The 22,300-nt window shown below is 39.4% G+C and overlaps 1 protein-coding gene across 6 annotated transcripts in view; it reads left to right on the top strand.

Moving 5' to 3' along the window:
- Positions 1-22,300, top strand: part of RNF19A (ring finger protein 19A, RBR E3 ubiquitin protein ligase) — a 62,400-nt gene that overhangs the window by 24,910 nt on the left and 15,190 nt on the right. For 4 of the 6 annotated variants that reach the window (XM_080611336.1, XM_080611331.1, XM_080611333.1 and 1 more), the window contains 2 exons: positions 15,403-16,157; positions 21,513-21,721. In XM_080611336.1, coding sequence (XP_080467462.1) covers positions 15,541-16,157; positions 21,513-21,721 — 826 coding nt within the window. In that variant the 5' untranslated portion in view covers positions 15,403-15,540. Of the gene's footprint in view, positions 1-3,531; positions 3,645-6,322; positions 6,423-15,402; positions 16,158-21,512; positions 21,722-22,300 lie in introns of those variants that run through there. The other 2 variants (XM_080611332.1, XM_080611335.1) reach the window with 2 other exon arrangements.

The raw sequence follows: 22,300 nt of genomic DNA, 5'->3' as shown, positions 1-22,300 counted from the left end.
GGTTTGCAAGGTCCTAGTGCCATTAGCGGACTGCAGGTGTTCTTTTGTGTACAGACTTGAGCTTGAGACGTGCGCAGTCCCACTTGTGAATGTGCCTTCACATCTGTGGGGCTTGCTACGTTTCTGAGTAAAAATTCAGAATGTTGTCAGTGTTGGATTGGTGCAGAGGTGATCCCTGGTAGCGTGAAAAGCTTGAGTGCATAGAGGAGGCTTTTGAGTTAATTTCTGCGATCTTTTTAGTAATATTGTTCATTTCCCAGATAGCTAGTGCGAGGTATTCTGCCACTGTCATAGACACAGTGTCTGCAGGCAGTTTCAGGAATCTTTTCGTCTTAAAGTGATCTGCAGAGCATACAGACTGTTAGCTTTGGCTCCAATTTCTGCTTTTAGAGTATTTCAGATGATCTTACTTGAGACATCTGCTTTGTTTTTGAAGATGGAAAAGAAGACAAATGCACTGCTGTCTGCTCTCCCTCTGTCTGGGTCAGGCTGCCTGGCTCGAAGGGACAAGGTGTGCTAGTTGAGAGCTTGTGCTGGTTCCTGCTGAGCTGCTGTGATGGGACTGGAGGACACAAACAGGGCAGCAGGCTGTGCTTTTGCCTTGCCTACTCTCTGTTCACTGCTTAGCTGGTTGCTTCAGCTGACCTCTTCAGTTTTTATGGCCACTGCTTTGTTCTCCCTCTGCCTTTGATTGTTACAGAGAATTACCTGAAGCCTGGAAAATGAGCCAGTCAGATGAAGAGACTGTACCCAATACAGCCGCAGTCTCAGACTGAAAAATTGAATTGTCCTCTCTCACTTCAGGCTCTTCTGCATTCGTTTCCTGATTCAGGAATCTAACCTCTGAGTTACACAGCACAATGAAGGCTTAATGTAACTACTTCAGAAGCATCTGTTGGCAAGAAAACTTTGACGTCAGCAGAGTCAGGGTGAGGTTTGCATTGCGCACATGCAGCTGCTCCGGCTGGTGTGGATAATGGCATGTAGGAATTGAAGCAGGATTTGGAGTGAGTGGGTGGGAGGAATCATTGTGAATGGTGTTTGTAGCATACTTCTAGGTGTATTTTGTGGGTAGAAAATGTACTTGACAAACGATATGTTGTCCCATTTGTTTGTTACAGACATTTCAGGTGGTTTTGTAAATATTTATGCCTGATGCTCTGCTTGCGGGATATTGCTTTTAGCTCTTTAAACTGGGATTACAGTAGCAGTTCTTTGCTGGTGTTCCAAGCAAAAATATTTTTCAGCAGCAAACTATATGTATTGCTAAAGATTTTGTTGGTTTTGTTTTTGTTGTTTTGGGTTTTTTTCCCCAGTGTTAACATGAGGTTTAGATAAGCAGAAAAAAAAAAATCAGTATTCATCTACTGCGATTTGAAATTCCTAGTGGTTGGCTTCCAAGTAGAAAGAAAGCAAAGACTTAAAAACTGTGAATTAATGAGCTGCCAGAGAAAGCAATATTTTATTTTTAAGATGAACAAGGAATTTACTTTTGTTATTGCTGATTATTTCCAAGTCAATGAGATTGGTTTAAATATAAAAGCCTGTGCTTTATATTCAGTTTAAGATACTTGTTTCATTTGGGATTTATCTGGCTGCAAACAGTTCAGGAGAGCTATATTTAAGGCCAGAGCAGAATTGTGTGTGTCACTGTGATGGGATTCAAAGTCTGGCTGGAGGACTGCAGCTGATTTAAAAAATTAAGCAAGAAGCTTTTGTAGTGCTTACAGATTACTTACTCTGCTTTTTAAAGGGGAAAAAATCATCCCAACATTTGAGGACTATCTCAGGTTTAGGGTAACAAGTACTCCTGGCCAGAGGCAGCATCTTCTGTACTAATTCAGTTTACCAAATGTTATGTTTCTGTGGTCTAGGAAGCTTTTGTATCTGACTTAAGGTGTTAGATGTTTTTTGGTTTTGTTTTTTTTGGTTTTTTTTAAGTTTTACTAAAAAGGGTATCGTTGAAGGCGTATTACCAGTGTTGCTGTTTGAAAACCGCAAAGTATGGTTTTTACCTCAGAGCCTGAAATAGCACAGGTTGGCTTGGAGACTGTAATTAGAAAGTGTTTAGCTGTTCACAATAATGGAGAAAAGCACAGTTGCTTTTTTAGGAATTGCCTGATGCTTGATTTATGTGGGGACTTTTGTGCCTGTAATTCTTTGAAATGGATGATGTCTCACAGGCTGTCCAATGAAGGGGCCTAACTAATGATGATTCCGTAATTGTGTAGAAAGAGCTGTTTAAGATGATGCTGTGTGGAAGAAAAGAGTAACATCCAACAAAAGTGTATTTAAAGATGTGTTAGCATATGTGAGCTTGCATGTGTAAATATGGAGGGAGAAAGTATTAGGGAAAAAGGCTCTCTGCTCAAAAGCATGAGTGCAGGGGAGTTGTATTTCAGAAATACTCCCTGTGTTATGGGACCTGGCAGTGGAGATGCAGCTTGCTAATTTAAAAGTCATGGAGTAAGTGGAATAGTGCAAATACATCTTGACCCACACTTACTTTTTTCCTTTCCGGCAGCTGCTCACTCAGTGTGCCAGCAAGTGCTGCTGCTGCACTCCTCAACCGGCGGAGTGGAATCACTGCAGGTCCTGTGCATTTTCTTCTTTGTATTCTGTTGTTAAATGTATTGAGCACAGCAGGGAACCTTGGAATGCTGGGGTTTTTTTTACAAGTTTGTTGTGAAGCATTCTGACAATCCAGAATATCACAGCATTGCCAGGGTTTCATCACCACTGTGTGATGTGGTGTCTTCTGACATGCAAAACTGTCAGACTGCTGGCTAATGTGCAGTGGCTTGGAGAGGATTCACAAACTCTCCTGTGTTGCTTTGTGCTTGGGTGCCATTTACAAGGCAACGAAGACTGAAAGTTTCACAAGAGTAAGTCTTTAAAGCCAAGAGTGGGTGTTTTTGCACAGAATTTTCTAGCCATTTGATATAGCAGGTTTTTGTGCATAGAGAAACTGCTTACTCTCCAGTTTGTTGCAGTTACACTGTGTTGCTGTCAGTGAAAAATGTTTGGAAAAACTTGCATTAAAACTGGCTAAGCCTTGCTGTGTGCTGACATAGCGTATTTTTTTGGCATTGAAAATTATGTTGTTGTAGGTGGAATAACTGTGCTGGCAGAATAACTCCTCTGGTTGACATATATTGTATTTCCAGCATAGGTACAGCATCAGGTATACTTTAAATGTCACTCATTCAGCTTTCTCTTGCTTTGTGCTTTGTAACTACTGTTTATACTATTTATAGTGCTAGTAGAGTCTGTCTGTAAAGGCTGCCAGATCACTCCTCTTCTCTTGCGCTGTCTATGCTGAATCGGCTCTATCTTTTCAGCCTGGTCTTTTTTATTTATTTATTTTCAGCAGGACTGGAAGAATCCTTTCCACTAACATACCCCCAAAGAAACATCAGTAACATTGAAATTTTCACCTCCTGTATTCACAAGCAAATATAGCCGTGTTTGATGCCTAGTCAGTTTGTCTTTACATTCCTCTTGTAATGTTCTCCTTTTGTTCTACGTTAGGTTTGGCATTGAGATAAGTTTTGTGGTACTTTTGCCATTTCCTGACGCCAATGGTTTTTCTGGAAGCAGTGAGCGTTTCCTGTCTGGAAGCTAGAGGCAGTGTTCCTGGCACGGTGAAGTATTTTTGTTTCACTGGCTAGATCTTTCTCTGTCTTTGTTTTTGTCTCTCTCTGTTCTTTCTTTTGTTTTGTTTTGTGGTTTTTTTTTTTTGTTTTGTGTTTTTTTTGTTTTGTGTTTTTTTTTGTTTTGTTTTGCTTTGTTTTACTTTTTGTTTTGTTTTTATTTTGGCCTGTATTTGAAATTGCACCAGTTTAACCAGAGCTATCATTAAACAAAAAATGGACTTGGTGATTTGAAATACATCCATGCAGAGTTTTTCAGTAACATACTAATGGAATAAATTCACAGGCCAGGCAGCAGTAGGATTGGGCATATTATATTAGGCTTTGCACTAATCTCATTTCTTGGGTGAACAGGAGCAGTTAGTTACACTGGTGTACTTTTGTACCTGACCTGAGGGCAGTTGCAGCAGTTATGGCATTAGCCATAGCAGAGTTCAGAAAACTCATAGTTCTTGTCTGTATCCTGGGCTTGATGCTGCTAGAATAGACACACAGTCACCCACGTCTTTCTGAAAATTTTGTATTGAATTATATTTACCAGAATTAGTAGTTTCTCTGTAAAGAGACATCAGCCGAGATCAATACACAGTGGCTATTCAGTTCTCAAAGGCCGAGATATTGTCAGTCTGCAGTGGTTTAGTAAATTGCTGTAAGTCATAACAGTGGCTTTCAGAAGCTGACCGAGTTCTTAGCCCATGGTAAGGTAACACAGCCAAACTTAATCTTGCTGGAAGAATTCAGAACGCTTACTAACTTGCTCCTATTTAACTGTTCTAGTTAGTTTGTAAGTTTTATCCGAAGTATGTCTGTGTATCTGTTTTGTTGATAAAACTGGGAAAATAGCACCAGAGGATTAAAAAAGTAATCCATTAATAGTTTCCAGCACTTCTTATGTTGAAGCAAAGCTGTTTCAAGATCAGTGTGTGGGGTGGCTTTGTTTGGGTTTTTTTTAATATTTTTTCTTTCTTTCTCCCCCACCCTGAAAATAGAGGTTAGTTTTATGCCAGAGAAAAGACAGAGCTGGAAGATGCTGCCAGTCAGCTGATCAAGAATATCTTCAGTTCAAGACTAACTTCTGGCCCTTGCTGAATTCAAGAATCAATAGGGGCCAGGAACTGAGATCTGTTACCTCTTATATATCCTTCCAGACTGCCGTCTCTCTGGCATACTGTTCAGATTCTCTCTGTGCTGTCTCTGGAAATTCTGTTCTTGATTTCAGATCCCTCTACTACAATATATGTCTCACCTTGTATCTTGATATGCTTATATTCAGTTTGTTTTTTCTAGTAGGACAAACTTTAAAGCCTGGTTGAAAACAAAAGCTTGTCAGAATTCAGTATATAGCCATTACTGTTTGATTGGGCAAAACTACAGATCTGAAATGACATTTGGGAATGCTTTTCTGTAGGAATGATCTCAGCATTCGGGAGTGTTGCAGTGTTTTCCACTTGCAGGATTGGTGACACTACTGGAAACAAAACTTTCTGAAGTTGTTTCACTGGTGTATATATTTATTCCAGTTATTTTGCAATGTATAGTTGAGCATGAAAAGCAACTGCAGGAAATTCCAAGGTATCATTCAGCAGTAGTAAAGAGTAAAACCCAAAGTGGTGAATACTTGCTTTTAACTAGAATAAATACAGAGCTGAAAACCTGAACGTTTGCTTTGGGATTATTTTGCTATAGTAGTTGCCAGATAATGTGCTTTGTTTTATTTATAGTTTCAGGCTGCATTGGTGAATGTCTGTTCATACCATATAAGCATTCTCAGAAGACATAATTCAGAATTAAGTTCCTTAGCTCTTTTATATTGACTGCTCTTACAGATGATTAGGATTTTAAAAGCAGAATTTACAATATATTTTCACTTTAGGGGTGGGGAAGACTTTGGGTTTTGAATTTTTTTATTTGTCTCAGCCAAAGTAATTTGTCAATCTTTTGAATGATGTGTTCATACTGGCTAATTTTCAGCTGATGGTCATAAAGAATGCTCAGTTTAAATGAAAGTACTAATACAGTTAGATTAAAACTTTTTTTGTGCATAGGCAGCTTGTGCAGTTTTTAATCCTGGAGTGCTGCTTCAACTTTCCAAACCTCTAGCTATATTTTGGAATTGTCAGATATTCTAGAACATTACTTCAGTGTATACATAAAAAAAAATCAATCTCCCCACAATATTTAGAAATGAAAGTACGTGCTCAACATTGCACAGAGAATATATTCCCATCACTGAGGCAAGAAAATAATTATGCTATTGTGAGGATTTTAATGATTAAAGGATTAACATAGTTAAAAGTTCTGGTGATGTTTTGTTTTCCTTCCTTCCTCTCCCTGTGTTTCCAAGACTTTGGTTTCTGTTGGCTGAGTTTGGTGTACATTTGCTTTCAGTAATGCACTACAGTGCATAGGAGAAGCTTTTCAACACAGCAAGCAAGTGCATGGTTGAACTAAGACTGCTCTGCTGAGTTAGATAAGGGAAAATTGAGCCTAGTGGTCTTATTTGAAAAAGATGTAGGCCTGAAGATTCACAAAGAAGAAGCGTCTCTCCAGTGAGTTCTTAGTTTTGGTCAACCATTGCACTCAATATACCCAGATTTAATGCTGCTGGCTTGGAAAATTAATGTTTTTACAATTTAAGGAATTTTTTCTTGTTTGTCACCAGACTGAGGGGAAGTGCTTGAAGTGAACTCTCTTCTTTACACGCGTTATGTGCAAGAGGAACAGTTTTGCTGGAGTTGGCAATCAGTCATTCGGAGACTTTCGGAATGAGTTGAGCAGCTTGTGAGACTTCCTTTCCTAATAGCAGCTGTCATGAACACATGATACAGAATGTATTGCACACAAATTTCTAAGGAAGAAGCATAACTTGTTTTATTAATAAGCTGTTGAAGATTTTTCTAGCTTCAGGATTGGTTTGTCATGTCACTGTGACTTTTAAAATAGAACACTGTATCTCAGTTAACGTTTGGCAATTCTGCAGTGTGTACTCTGCAGGCTTCTGTGTCTTTTAAATACGGTCAATCTTTTGACTTTAGTGTCCAGTCAGTCTGGCTGTCTCAGGCTTTGAATGCTAAGTGGTTTCATAGTCTGTCTGCTTGCTTTATTGTTTTACAAACAATATTGCTTTGTCCTGGAAGTGAAAGTAGAATTTCCAGATAATTGACACAGGACTTTAAGGAAAAATAAAGTGCAGTCAGAATAAATTGGGACATGGTAACAGTGCAGTATGTAGATTTTTAAGAGATTAAAATATCTCTGTCTCGCAAGTGCTTTTCTCTTAAATTCTTGTATAACAGTATCTCTGAATAGCAGATTTTCTTATAACATGATTTGGAATATGAAGTAACAATCTGGACAGAAAGTTGATTAGAGAAACCATAATGTTTTAATTCAGTGTTTATTGAAAGATGCTTTACGAATAAATAGCAGTCTCCTTGCTTTAGTGAACATCCCAGTTGAAGTGTAGATTATCACCTGAAAAGAAAAGCTTACGTGTGATAAGCGAATTACTCCACCCTTTTGTCTTCTTTTGGTATCTAGTGATAGTCTTTTATTTAATTTTTACAAGGCATTACATAGTGTCTGTGAACTGATCCCACTTACTAGAAGACTTCCCAAAAGTAATGCAGAGTCTGGTTATAGGAACACCAAAGAATGTCCTTTTGCTGCTGGAAGACCTCATGTTTCTCACTTGGCACTGGTCTAGTGGTCTTCATGTGTCAAGCTGGCTTGTCCAAGAGAGTTTAACTTCTTTTCAGATTAGGGATATGGGCCCTACTCTGTTCTGCTTATCAGTTCTGTGCTGGTATGGGTATGTCCCAGATGTTGTCAGCACCTTTGCTGAGCCTGCTGCAAACTCCAGTGTGAAACTGGACAGTGAATGCTTGGTACAGTAAGTGTGGGCAACTTAACTCCTAGTGTTTGGAATTTGCATAAATTAAAAATGTAAAATTAGTTCACTGAACCTGTTCGTCTGTTGTTTGAAGATACGTAAAGTTTGAGACTTGACACGGCAGATTTCTAAGGGCTTTCAAAAACTTGCCTTTGACAAGAGGGGAGTCCTGTTTTTGAAATAATGGTCCCTGTGCAGCTATCAATAGTCTATAGTAAGCATAAAGAAATGAGAGCCTTATTAACTAAATGATCAATTTTAATTTTAACTCTGAAAAAGATTTACTAGAAGTAGAAGCAACTCTGGTAACTTCCATAATGGATAGTCTTCTTGCTTTAAGAGAAGCATTTACCTATGTGGCTCCTAGAATAAAGCAGGGCAGGAGAGTAAAGATATCTTCCTGAAAAAGTGTCTGAGATATTAAAATTACTTTTTGCTTAGATAAACTTCATAAAATGTGAACTACCATACCAGTCAAAAGAGGAAAGCCATAATGAAGTGAAATTTACATGAGTATATTTTTGAAGTCATTTTACACAGCTCAGTTTGAGTTAAATGACTCAAGTTACATCAACTTTATGTTTTTTGCATCCTGGCATACGCTAACAAATCACTGTAAATGTCTGATAAGTATCTGTAGGTTTAAGTTTGGTTTAAAAGCTTGAGAAATCTGCTGATACAAATTTGTTAACTTTGTTTTATAGAATAGACTTTTCAATTTAATCCAAATATTATCAACCCTTTCATTTCACCTTTTATTAGAAATCAAACTTAGAAGTCATCCAAAAAAGCCACAGAAATTAAACATGTTTAGAAGTCAGTCTTCTAAAGATGTAATGGAAAATGTTGCTATTCTTGATTTTGGTTTTTGAGGGGAAATGTATTGAAGGAGTCATAATTAGCAGAAAGCGCTTACTGCAATCAAGGATTTCACTTATACTGTGTTATGCTACCATTAAAGGATTTTAGTTTTCAGCTTAGTGCGTATAAAAGCTCTGCCAGAACGTTTGTTGTTTCCACATAATTTCCATTTGTTTACTTCCAAGTTGCAAAGCGTTGGTTCTGCTTGTACTAAATCATCTGTGATTAAACCACCTAACAGCCTTAGCATGCTCTGACACCATGTGCGTTGACATGAGTATGGTGGGGTTTTTCAGCAGGACATAGTGCTACAGAAGCACATAGCTGTCAAAATTAAGCTCTTTCAAACTGTTCCTCACTGTTTTAGTGATGCCAGATTTTTAGCTGAACCTGAGGCATGTGTAGAGTGAGCAGGGGTATGTTATAGAATCATAGAATAGTTAGGGTTGGAAAGGACCTTAAGACCATCTAGTTCCAACACCCCTGCCATGGGCAGGGACACCCCACACTAAACCATGTCACCTAAGGCCTCATCCAACCTGGCCTTGAACACCACCAGGGATGGAGCATTCACAACCTCCCTGGGCAACCCATTCCAGTGCCTCACCACCCTCTCAGTAAAGAATTTCTTCCTTATTTCCAATCTAAACTTCCCCTGTTTAAGTCTTAACCCATTACCCCTTGTCCTGTCACTACAGTCCCTAATGAAGAGTCCCTCCCCAGCATCCCTGTAGGCCCCCTTCAGATACTGGAAGGCTGCTATGAGGTCTCCACGCAGCCTTCTCTTCTCCAGGCTGAACAGCCCCAACTTTCTCAGCCTGTCTCCATACGGGAGGTGCCCCAGTCCCCTGATCATCCTCGTGGCCCTCCTCTGGACTTGTTCCAACAGTTCCATGTCCTTTTTATGTTGAGGACACCAGAACTGCACACAATACTCCAAGTGAGGTCTCCCGAGAGCAGAGTAGAGGGGCAGGATCACCTCCTTCGACCTGCTGGTCACGCTCCTCTTGATGCAGCCCAGGATACAGTTGGCTTTCTGGGCTGCGAGCGGACACTGCCGGCTCATGTTAATTTTTTCATCGACCAACACCCCCAAGTCCTTCTCTGCAGGGCTGCTCTGAATCTCTTCTCTGAGCAACCTGTGGCTGTGCCTGGGATTGCTCCGACCCAGGTGTAGGACCTTGCACTTGGCATGGTTAAAGTTCATAAGGTTGGCATCAGCCCACCTCACAAGCGTGTCGAGGTCCCTCTGGATGGCATCCCTTCCCTCCGGCGTATCAACCGAACCACACAGCTTGGTGTCATCAGCAAACTTGCTGAGGGCACACTCAATCCCACTGTCCATGTCACCGACAAAGATGTTGAACAAGACCGGTCCCAACACCGATCCCTGAGGGACACCACTCGTTACTCGTCTCCAGCCGGACATCGAGCCATTGACCACAACTCTTTGTGTGTGGCCATCCAGCGAGTTCTTTATCCACCGAGTGGTCCACCCATCAAATTGATGTCTCTCCAATTTAGAGACAAGGATGTCTTGTGGGACAGTGTCAAACACTTTGCACATGTCCAGGTAGATGACGTCAACTGCTCTGCCCCTGTCCATCAGTTCCGTAGCCCCATCACAGAAGGCCACCAAATTGGTCAGGCAGGATTTCCCCTTAGTGGAGCCATGCTGGCTGTCACCAACCACCTCCTTGTTTTTCATGTGCCTTAGCATGCCTTCCAGGAGAATCTGCTCCAAGAGTTTGCCAGGCACAGAGGTGAGACTGACTGGTCTGTAATTCCCCGGGTCATCCATTTTCCCCTTCTTGAAAATGGGGGTTATATTTCCCTTCTTTCAGTTGTCGGGAACTTCACCTGACTGCCATGATTTTTCAAATATGATGGCCAGTGGCTTAGCAACTTCATTCGCCAGCTCCTTCAGGACCCGTGGATGGATGTCGTCAGGTCCCATGGACTTGTGTACGTTTAGGTTTTTAAGATGGTCTCAAACCAGATCCTCTCCTACAGTGGGCCTAGGGTCTTCATTCTCGCAGTCCCTGTGTTCGCCTTCCAAGTCTTGGGTGGTGCGGTCAGAGACTTTGCCAGTGAAGACCGAGGCAAAGAAGTCATTAAGAACCTCAGCCTCCTCCAAATCCTGGGTAGCCAGTTCTCCTGATATCTTCCGGAGGGGCCTACGTTGTCCCTAGTCTTTTATTCGCTACGTACCTATAGAATCCCTTCCTATTATCCTTAACATCCCTAGCCAAGTTCAATTCTAACTGGGCCTTAGCTTTCCTCACCTGGTCCCTAGCTTTCCGGACAGCATCCCTGTATCCTTCCCAGGCCGCCTGTCCCTGCTTTCACCTTCTATAAGCCTCTTTTCTCCTTTGAATTTTCCTCAGCAGCTCCTTATCCATCCAAGGAGGTCTCCTGGCCCTCCTGCTGCACTTCCTTCTAGTTGGGATGCAACACTCCTGAGCTTGGAGCTGGTGATCCTTGAATAACAACCGAGAGCCTTGGGCCCCTGTGCCCTCTAGGGCTATATCCCATGGAACCGTACTAAGGAGGTTCCTGAAGAGGCCAAAGTCTGCTCTCTTGAAGTCCAGGGCAGTCAGCTTGCTGCACGCTCTTCTCGCTGTCCCGAGGATCTCGAATTCGACCATCTCGTGGTCACTGCATCCAAGGCTGCCCTGGAGCATCACATTTCCAACCAGCCCTTCTCTGTTGCATAACTTAGAAATTCCAGGATACTATGTGATTGACAGGAGATGCTCCTTGGAAGAGGAAGACAGAAATGTATTTTAGATCTGTGATGCATTGTCAGTGGATGAACTTTGAGCTCTGTTTTTTTTTTTTTCCTTTTCAGCTGTCTTTAAGCTGGGGCAGTTTAAGCATCTCTAAGCATCTCAGAAAGCAGCTACAGAGCATAGATGTTAGGAATTAGAGATGTAAGAGAATGAAGCTGGTAGCAGTCAGTTTTAATAAAGCAGTAGCTTTCAGTATGCTAGCATAAAGTTGGTGCTTGGTTAAATTGTAAGGAGGAGCAAATGCCTGAAATGAAGAGTGGGTTTTGGGGTGTTTGTTTTTTTGCAATACAGAAAGTCCTCATTTGCCATTTAAGCACCAATGACATGAGGGAATGTTGGAGGGTTTTAGTGAGGATGTAGCTGTATCTATGTTAATGGTGATTTTTCTGCTTTGCTGCACAAATGTTTAAGCCTGCCTTCATTTTGGAAATGTGTATGCAGCTGCTTGGCCTGATGGCAGACTCCCACATTTGTTGATCCGGTATGCTCGGTTGAAGGTGTAATAAAAGAGCAGGCAGCGCACTGAACTTGTGCCTCTGGTGTGTTTGGAGGACAGTTTGGAGCATGAGGGAGTTAGTCTTCCCCAGCAGCTGGCTTATAGAAGTGTAGGGCTTTTTCTTGTGAAATCTGTAGGGTTGTACTTGGCTGCCCAAAAAAGTTTGGAAATTTTCAGAAATGTTTGGAAATTTGTAAGGTGAGACAAGGAAAAGGTCTGTCATGGAGAACTATAGCAGAAGATACTTTTTACCCCAGTGATTTTGTCAGTTGAAAATTTCTCCCTTTACAAGATTATTCTGATTTTCCATTCTCTCCCCCTCCTTTATATGGTCAGCAATAGCACGTACTTAAAGCAGCATGGTCAAGAAGAATTCTAGAAGGAAATTAACTGGATGTTAGTTAACTTTCCCCAGCAAACAGTTTAGGAAGGATTTCTGAAGGAACAGATTGCAGTTAAGTATTGAGCTTTATAAGAGTTACATCTTTAAATGTCATTTTGTGCTTTTGGAGCTCTTCAAATGACAAGGTGTGTTTGTGCTTTGGCAACTGATGTTTTGTGGTAGTCTGTGGCATGAGCAGAATGCAAAGCGTGCCTGGAATTTGGATTTGTGGTAGGGCTTTAGGGATGGCAGGAAGCCAGAAACATGTTTTTTTTATCTATTCGGTAAGTGCTTTTGAGGAAATGTTGAGGACAGTGGTGAATTTACATTTTTAGATACTGTGTGCGGTTTTCCTATCCCTTTGCTGTTGCCCATGTTAGTTTCCTTTGTATGTTGATGGAGGTTATACTAGTCAGATGGGACAGAACTTGCAGAATGTTGCTGGTCAAAAACAGTTTTTTTGTTGTTATTCCCATAATTGTGTGTCTCGGCTTGTTTCAAGACTTGATTTAGAGTTTCATTTTTCACACAGTGTATTTCATGCGGACACACTGTTAGTGGAATAATACAGGCCCTGTGTTCTTTGGCTGTACAGAATCAGATAATTTTTTTCCTTCTTTTTGTCAGTAAAATCATGCAGATGCTATGTTGGGTTGGGCAACATAAAAACCGGCCAGTGCTCCAGATTGTGCTAGTAAGGCTTTTATGGTTTTTTTAGCATGTAATATTTGTCTTCATTTTTTCCTGTAATAAATCACCTGCTGAATCTTTTCACTTCAGCAAAGTCATCTTTGAATGTCACTAAAATGGCAATCCAAAATTACTATATAAGGAAGAGTATGGCTTTTAAAACTAGCTTTATGCATTTAAATCTAGAGAGCATAATTGATGATTGTCTGAAATAACTGGCAACTTCCCTGTTCAAAACCCTGACAAAGTTTTAACCATTTTCTTTAGAAGAGCAGTCTGCTGTTTCTGAAAGACTACTTATCAGATCCCATTACACAGAGAGAACTATAGAACTAATTGTCCCTTTCTTTAGAACATGGGAGAATCTTTGTTTAAAAAAAAAAAAAAATTACAACTGGTTCATCACCAGAGCTGCTATTTCTTGATTTTGTACATCTGTTGGAACTGGCAAAAATGCTGTAATACGCATTCTTTCCTCTCCAGAGAAAGGGAGGAGGGGAAGGCTTGTGGTCACAGGCTTGGCTGTGTTATTGTGTTTATTTCCTACTTTTTTTCTATTTTTTCTTAAAACAAAAACCAAACCAAAACAAAACAAAACAAACAAACAAAAAAAAAAAAAAAAAAACAAAAAAAAAAAAAACAAAAAAAAAACAACCAAAAAAGGCAACCCACAACCAACCAACCAAACACTGTCTTGCCTGAAATTAATGCTTGGGGAGGATGGCAATTTCCACTGTCCTGGTAGGATCTGTGTAAACATACAGATGTTAGTAAGAATGTAGTTATAATAATGCTTTCAAGGTTATTCTTGTACTTCTAAGACACGCAGACATAATTTATCACCAGCCATGGGCTATAGGATATGCGTATTGGACACTGTCCACCAACTACATGTATCTGGAACATCATGTCAAAGTCCAAGAGAGAAGGATGTTCCTTTCTGTCATCACTGTCGAGCAGTTTCATTTGTTTCACCTTTTTTCTTTAAATAAGGGAATACTTTACTTCATTTAATGAGAAACAGCAGCTGTAAAGCTATTAGATTTGTTTTGGGAACAGAAGCAGGTAAAGTATCCAAGATGCTTTTTGACTAGATTTTAGGCTGAAAATGTTCCCTTAGGAGGGAAGGAAGAGTGTGTTATGTTCTCAAAATACGCTTCAATAAAGTACGATTTTTTGGATAGTGTTCCACAGAGGTAAGATTTTCCTTTGGGAGGGAGGTAACACTAATTCAGCGTTCGAAAAAAACAGACTAGAGTGGCTTAAAAATCAAACAGTCTAGTGGTCTAAAACACATGACCTCTATTTTACAAATCAGATGAGAGGGGGGTGTGGGTACTTTTTTTTTTTTATGAGTTGGTTCCCTTTTTTTGTTTGAGTGGGTTTTTTTGTTTGGTTAGTTTTGGGTTTTTTTCTTTTTAAATTCTTACACTTGAGGAAGGAAGTATTCTGGTAGGGTACTACTGTAGTATTCTGGTAGGGTACTACTGTACTAGATAATAGTATAAATAGAGTAATGTTGACTTGGCTACCTGCTGGTATGTATATAAAGCTACATGTATATAAAACTATATATACATTTATATATATATTTATATATATTTTTATATATATTTTTATATATATATATAAAAAAAAAAAGCTGGTATGTATATAAAACTATATGTATATCAAGCTACAGTAGTCTGCAGAGAGCCCAGCAGTGGATGTGATGCATATGTTGCTTTGGTGAGCTGGACAGCCCATGGGCTATTTCTGTGTTTCCTCTTCAGAGGGGGATTCCTATTCCTGCTGCTGGTCAGCCTTCCTCTGAAACTTCCTAGTCATGACCCAGTCATCTCAGTGATCGTGTCCTGAAGACAGGAAATAGTTGGAAATAGTTGAAGCTTTATATGTGATGAGAATCTGGGGGTTTGGGGCTTTTATTAAAAAAGTCAGTATAATGAGACAATCAAATGTTGTCGTCTTAACTAGTGATTGCTTGAATAGCAATATGGAAGTTGAAGGGCAAGTCACTCACTATGTAGCTCTGCTTTCTGAAATACTCAGATGTCTTGCATGATAAAAATACATCTGGGTACTTCCCTGGGAACCCTTACATTTTGAGAATATCTTGAGTTGTTTAGCCACAGTGATTCAGTTCCTGCTGGCAGTCTAAATGGATTCCAAATAGACACATCTTTCTTATAGTTAACTATATAGGGTTCATACATGACGTGTGGAAAGTGTAACATAGAGAAAACAGAAAAGTTTCCAATGCTGTAAGCCTATTACTAGGCTTTGTAGAAGAACGTTATACACTTACTTATTTGTCACCTTGGGTTATGGTAATTTCTACACATGCACACACACCATCTCCCTTAGGGAGCAGGGGAGTAAAGATGCTGTTCTCAGCACTTGCTTAAGTGTTGCAAGGATATTCCTTGACCACAGGGAAATTTCAGGCTTGTTAAGATGAGAAGGATGTAAAGGCTAGAATAAGCTGACAGGAAAAGTATCATGTCAGATGGTGACAAGATGGTAGTAATATGAATAACAAGTTATTAGAGTGCTGTGGCCTTTCAGAACCGAAAGTGATGGGTGTGTTTCTAATCTGGTTTTTTGTTTGTTTTTTTTCATCTTTCCTCCTAATACAGGGAATTCCTCTGAAGAATATGCTGGAAGCAAATTCATGTGAATTTCCTGCATGAAAACTCTCAAACTGGATTACATAATAATATGCCTGTATTTTCTGATTCTGTTATTTTGATCCTTAAAAATGATTAGTGTTGTACATGAAATTTAACCCATTTCCGATGAGTGACCTAGACATGAGTTTACATCGGCAAATGGGTTCTGATCGGGACCTCCAGTCTTCTGCCTCCTCTGTGAGCTTGCCATCAGTTAAAAAGGCACCAAAGAAAAGAAGAATTTCCCTGGGCTCTCTTTTTCGGAGAAAAAAAGACACAAAACGCAAGTCTAGGGATTTAAATGGAGGAGTTGATGGAATTGCAAGTATTGAAAGTATTCATTCAGAAATGTGTACAGACAAGAACTCTATTTTCTCCACGTGTACCTCTTCCGATAACGGAACAACCTCTAGCAGCAAACCAAGCGGAGACTTCATGGAATGCCCCTTGTGCCTTTTGCGGCACTCCAAGGACAGGTTCCCGGAGATAATGACTTGTCACCATAGATCGTGTGTGGATTGTTTGCGTCAGTATCTCCGGATAGAAATCTCTGAGAGCAGAGTTAATATTAGCTGTCCAGAATGCTCAGAACGATTTAATCCTCATGATATTCGTTTGATACTAAATGATGACGTCTTGATGGAAAAATATGAAGAGTTTATGCTTAGGCGCTGGCTGGTTGCGGATCCTGATTGTAGGTGGTGCCCAGCTCCGGATTGTGGGTATGTACTTTGTTTCCCAATATCTGCAAAAAAGTGACAGCATAAATAATGTTCATAACGTTATGCTTTTTGAAAAGTTAATTGCTTTGCTTTAGCATTCTGTTATGTATTATTTGAGTAGGTGGTAGGCAGAATTCTCTTAAAACCCAAAACAACACAACAAATGAAAATGAGAACAACAAAAAAGCCCTCCTTAAGCCACAGCCCACTTTCCAATGTAAAGTTCATCCTCAAGTAGGATTTTTTTCTAAACAGAGGGAATTACAGCAATGTCATGAAACTTATTGGTAGGTAGTTGCTATGTACCCTACATCAGGCAAAAAAAATTGAGATGTTGCACTTCCAAGGCAACAGTGCAAATCTCCAGCTAAAGAGAAGTGAAAACTTGGTGGGTGTACTTTTAACTTAGTCCATTTGTCAAAGCACAGTGGGTATTTTGGTGGGTTTTAACTGTGAAACACAATTGAAGATTTTCTTCAATAAAAAAGCCTTTCCAGCCTTAGATATCATCCATCCTCTGAGTGGTTGAGACACCGCTTGTTGCCTGTCAAGAGGATTGTAATGTAACATAATAATCAGTTTGTTCCTGCTTATTATCTGGGGAACACAGTGTTTTATCATTGCTTTAATACTTCAGCAGTTCTGAAACCATTCTGAATTCTGATGTGAGTAGGCTGAATGCTACTGAGCAGCTTATCACACTTTTCTGCTGTTGGTGTCTCATAATGCCTTTCAAGTTGCTATTTTAGAGGTTGTGTGTGTTGTTCTAATGTCTAAAGGTTATAGCCATGACCACAATCCGGATGTGCAGTGCACACTACAAACAAAGAAGGTGACATCTCTGTTTCAGAGCCTCACAGATGAGCAATAAGTAGAAAGAAGAAAAGGAAGAATGTTGAAAGATTAAAAAGCAAATTGGTGACTATATAATTGTAGACTGTTAGGTAGATTAAATATTCATATATTAATGTTTAGGTGTCTAATGTTTAGGAGGCTTTAAAATTTAACTGTATGTTAAGAAACTTACTTGAAATGCAGTTTTGCTTTCGTACTTTAAATGAAACAAAATTTGCTAATGCGGGTCAAAAGCAGAGGCCGAGAAGGTGATAGTCCCTTATGTCCTCTGGTCCAAAGTGGATAGCATTCCTGTGGTATAGTTTGAGAAGGAAAATTACTTGAGAGATGGTTTGGTTGCCTGAGCATTTAACAGCCATGTGGGCAGAACCAGTATAGCTTGCCTGTAATATTTTGATACTGCAAAAGGAAACAACCACTAGAAGGCTTCATTAAATAGGTACAGGTATGCTTTTCCCAAGTTTCCCTGAGCGTTTGTGTTTTGGACAAACTGGTAATGGGAAGTATGTAAGAACTGTTAAACCATTTTCTGTTAAACCATGATTTGGTGATTCAGATACTGATTTAGTACTTCAGTAAGTAGGCAAAGTCAGATTTGTTTAATAGAGACTCTTCACTGTGCTTATTTCTTGTGCATAAGTCATCTTAAAAAAATAAATCCTAAGCATCTTTAAGTGGTCAGAAGCTGTAATGATAACTGCTGTAGGTAATATACCATTATAAAAAGTGGATCTTCAGAGTGAAGTTAAAGTTAAGCACAATCATATGCAACCACAGCAAATATTTAAGTCGTTGCTCCAGAACTGCCTCCTGCCTGCTCCTTACTGAGAGTGAATCCTGTGGAAAACACAGTATGCTGCCAGAAAGCTAAACTAATGCAGTGTTTGTGTGAGGGGAGTTCTCATTACTAGTATAAAGTTGGATGAAGTTGGCTACTTGGATACTTCTCCACAGGATCGTTCATTATGGTTGTCATCCTAAATAAACAAGAGCTTGTGCGATCATGTTTTGTCTTTTTTCCAACCTTATCCTGGTCACTTTTGAAACCTTTAGCACCTTCAGATATGTTGGGCAGAGGGAGGTGAGCACTCAGCATAAGCTAATCTAAGAACTTTTGGGGAAAAAAGCCAAGCATATTACTTGAGCAAGTGAAAGGCCATCAGTAATGCCTCCAAGTGAAGTAAATACCTGCATGTATATCCTACAGTGACCTTTTTTAATTTGGCCTTTCAGGCAGCCACTGCAGCAGTGTCTGCAAGCTGGTATGTGCCTGGCTGGGAGCCTGCTGCAGCACTTGTCTCTCAACTCACCATCAGCTGGGGGGATCAGAGAAAGCACCCAGGGAGGTGAGGAGAAGTGGCAGTGGTGTAGAATGTAGTAACAGGGACTTAATGTCATTGTGGAGCGTAGGAGCGGGATGAAGGAATAGCATAGGTGTGAGGATTCCACTAAACAGCCTATGCCAGCATTGTTTAATGATGAGGTATCACACATAGTACACACAAGCTTCAGATCAGCAGATATTCACTTTAACAGTTACGTGATACAATAGTAGTTCAGTTTCTCATTGCTTTGGCAACTGTAATCAATTTGTACAATACGCAGTTAAAATTGAGGGCTTTTTTTCTGATCAGTTTTTGATACATAGGGCTGGCAGAATGCGTTGGGGTTATGATGGTAGCTGAACTGATTTTAGGATGGGTCAAATATTTCATGAAGGAGCTGGATGGATGCATTTACTGAATTTGCAATTAATCCCAAAGTAGGAGACATGCAGTAATTTTAGGGGGTAGCGTTATTTCTGAAGGTTGTCTTTAAAATTAAAAATAAGTACTGTAATAAGTAGGGAATAGGTGGAAAGTAGAGCATCTCAGGAAGAAAAAAAACTACTGCACAAATAGGTAAGGAGGAATTGAGTGGATAGTGCATGACAGTGCTTAGGCTGTCCTCAGCATTGACGAAACATCCCATGTAATAACTGTTTCAGGGTTTGGGCATCACACTTGGACAAAGATCTGGACCAGATAAAGAGAAAATAATTCTAAAAACTTTGATCCGTGGTGGGGAAAAAATGATGAAGGGGAAGAAAAAAAAAAAAAAGGAAGCTAGGTTACTCTGTTGTAATGGAGTTGGTTCACATCATGGGCCCCCATGAAACAACAAAGACTATTTAAGAAGTAGATATCTTTCAGATGTCTTTCACTCTATTTGGAGTAAAAATAGGTCTTAGAGATGGCAAAACTGGAACCAAACAGATCTTGAAACAGAGTAGTGAGTGTATTGCTACTAATTCTGTCTCAGTGGAAAATACCGTATCTTCCCCAAGAAAGAAACTAGAGATTTGTTAGGAGGAGAACCTCTGTTGTGGTAGTTAATGTCCTCAAACAAGCTGCTTGAGAGCTATGGGGTCTCTTTACTAAAGCAGTTTAATGCCATGAATGGTCCATACTGGTGGCACCACGGGCTTTCTGATCCTGGGCTGCTTCATCCTTAGTTTTTGTTGCAAGCTCAAATGCATCCTGACTCTTGATGGTACCTGAAATATTGTAGAAGTCTGAACCTGCTGCAGCCTACCTGTAGTGGCTGTGTAGGGACGCTGACAAGTAGGTGATCATTCCCTGGGGAAGCAGCATGGATAAGGAACCCTTTTGGGCTTTGTTCCAGACCACATTTTTTAGATTCTATTTCTTCATATCAGTTTTCCAATGTCATTTTAGCAAGCCTTAGTAAATCACTGTTCCAAATGTGCTCTGTCATTTCTTCTGTCTGAATTATTTAATGATTTTGCTCTGAGGTTGTATTGCTGACAGTATTAGAAGGGAGCAGCAATTCCTATTGTTTATCTTTGTCAAGCAAAAAGCAGATTGGGCAAAAAAAGTGTGAATTCCTTCATTCTTCCTCTCGCTGTACATCCTTTCTTCAATTAATTGCTCTTTGTCTCTGGTTTTCATTTTGCTTGTTATTACTTTGAATTTGGTTGGTTGTCCCTTCTCTCAGCCTGACAAGAACTTTTGGCTTTCACATCACCTGTAAAATGAATGCAAAATGTTGACATTAAATCTGTAATCTTGTACAGTTTGAACTGAGAGTAACTTTGGTTTAAAAAGTGACTTTTCTAAAGGTAATAAATCAGACCCAAATGGGGAGTGCTTTCAGAGATGTGCCCATTCTTTATTAGCAATGGGAGGCAGGATATAAATTGATACTTTGTTCTGTGGTCTACCCTTGAGATTCTTTGATACAACATTAGTGACTCCTGAATGTGTCCCTGTCTACTGAAGAAGCACTTGGATCAGTGTCTCTTTGTGTACACACAAAGCAATTATCTTCTCAGTTGCAGTAAGTGGGGATAATAGAGCTGATTAACTTGGCAACAATATAGAAGAGTCTAGCAATTACTGAAACAAATTTTTACTTGGAAAGTAAGAAATATTTGAAAACAGGCAAGCACAAAGCTCATTTTTATTTGTCACTGCACCATCTGTAAATTAAAGGTTGAAAACTCCTATTTGTTTGCAGAACTTCTGGGGGGAGTGAAGCTCAAACACGCTGTTTCAAAACACCAACGAAAGGGGTAGGATTTGCATTAACTTTAGAGCTTCAGATCTAGCTACTGTAAAATGAGCTAAATGTGAAGATATGTATATGAGTGGGGATAGTTTTAGTAGTATTACTGATAAAGAATATTTTGAGTTAATTTATACAACTGCTATAAATTGGGCAGAGGGTAGAAAAAAAACAATTTAGTCTTCTAAAATGGAAATGCTTTCATTTGAATAGCCATAAATTTAAGCCCTACTGCATTTATAAGTCTGTTGAAGTCTATTCAGGGGGACTGTTCATGTGAAAAGTTTTAAGTGTTCATACCAGTGAACTTAGTTTATTTAAAAGAAAGCTATTGCATAAAATAATTGAAAAAAATTACAGTGGGTAGGAATTAATGTGTTTGTGTGTGTATATATATATTTAGGATTAATATTAACTGTAATACACACTGTATTTTCATCCTGTAAACTTTAAAATGCAAACCTGATAGAGGAATTTATTTGTGACAGATCACATAGCAGGGATCCTCACAGATATAAAAAGGATCAAGCTTAGACATGTTAGTAATGACTGGGACACTTTTGAAACTATAACTTTTTCTATTTGCTTAAATACCTTCTCTGGTTTTATTGTCCCATTCTTCTAAACTGTGGTGCTTTGTGACTGTGAAGGTTACAGTTGTACATTCAGCCTTAAATACAGAATATTTCAATACTGATTCAAGTTATTAAGGTGGGGAATAGCAAAGTGTTGCACTGGTTGTAATATTTCTGTCCATCACAGTCTACTGTGGTAGTTGTGGAAGGAGGTGGTAAGGAACCTAATGTCAGCTCCTGATGTGCACTGCCTCTGTACCTGTTTCAGCTGCTCTGGCAGCTGTCTTATCTGCTTTGGTCTATAGATAAAATTGGTTTTATTAACAAAATTCTCTCTTGCCCCTCTTGATCATTCAAGATATGCTGTGATCGCTTTTGGGTGTGCCAGCTGTCCCAAACTTACATGTGGACGAGAAGGCTGTGGAACTGAATTTTGCTACCACTGCAAGCAGATTTGGCATCCCAACCAGACCTGCGATGCTGCTCGCCAGGAGAGAGCTCAGAGTCTGCGCCTGAGAACAATTCGTTCTTCATCTATTAGTTACAGCCAGGAATCTGGAGCAGCAGGTATTTATGATTAAGATACTGTGTCTGTAAAATATCTTTTTTCATACATTTGCACAATTAACCCTAAAAAGCAAAGAAGGGCTTTTAAAATAGTAAATATAGTAAAATAGTTAATAGTATTTTAAAATAGTAAGTATAGTAAAATAGAGAATATAGTAAATATAAATAGTAAAATAGAAAAAATAGTAAATATAGTAAATATAGTAAAATAGAAAATAGTAGCATGGTAGATACTAGCTGCTTTGTCTTTATATTTCAGAAACATAAGATTGCTATTTTAAGCTTGAATTCAAATTTTAAATGTTATAATTTGAAGTACTCTGTGACCAGAGCACCTGACTTCACTCTTAGAGGCATTTTAAATTCTTACTTCTTAGCTGAAAAATACAGAGTTGAAGGAACTCTCTGCAAAGCATTCTCTGTGTTTGGCACACTGCTTTTATTAGTTACATCACACACTGGGAACACTTACTTTCTCCACTGTAGGTGAAATTTCACAGGGCTGCCAATAATAAAAACTGTTAAAAATAAAACTCAAAACTACTTATTTTCTGCTTTCAAAATAGACTGTTAGTCTGA

The sequence above is a fragment of the Psittacula echo genome (genome assembly GCF_963264785.1).
Source record: "Psittacula echo genome assembly, chromosome: 2".
Taxonomy (NCBI): Eukaryota; Metazoa; Chordata; class Aves; order Psittaciformes; family Psittacidae; genus Psittacula; species Psittacula echo.
This window is presented reverse-complemented; position numbering and strand designations above follow the sequence as displayed.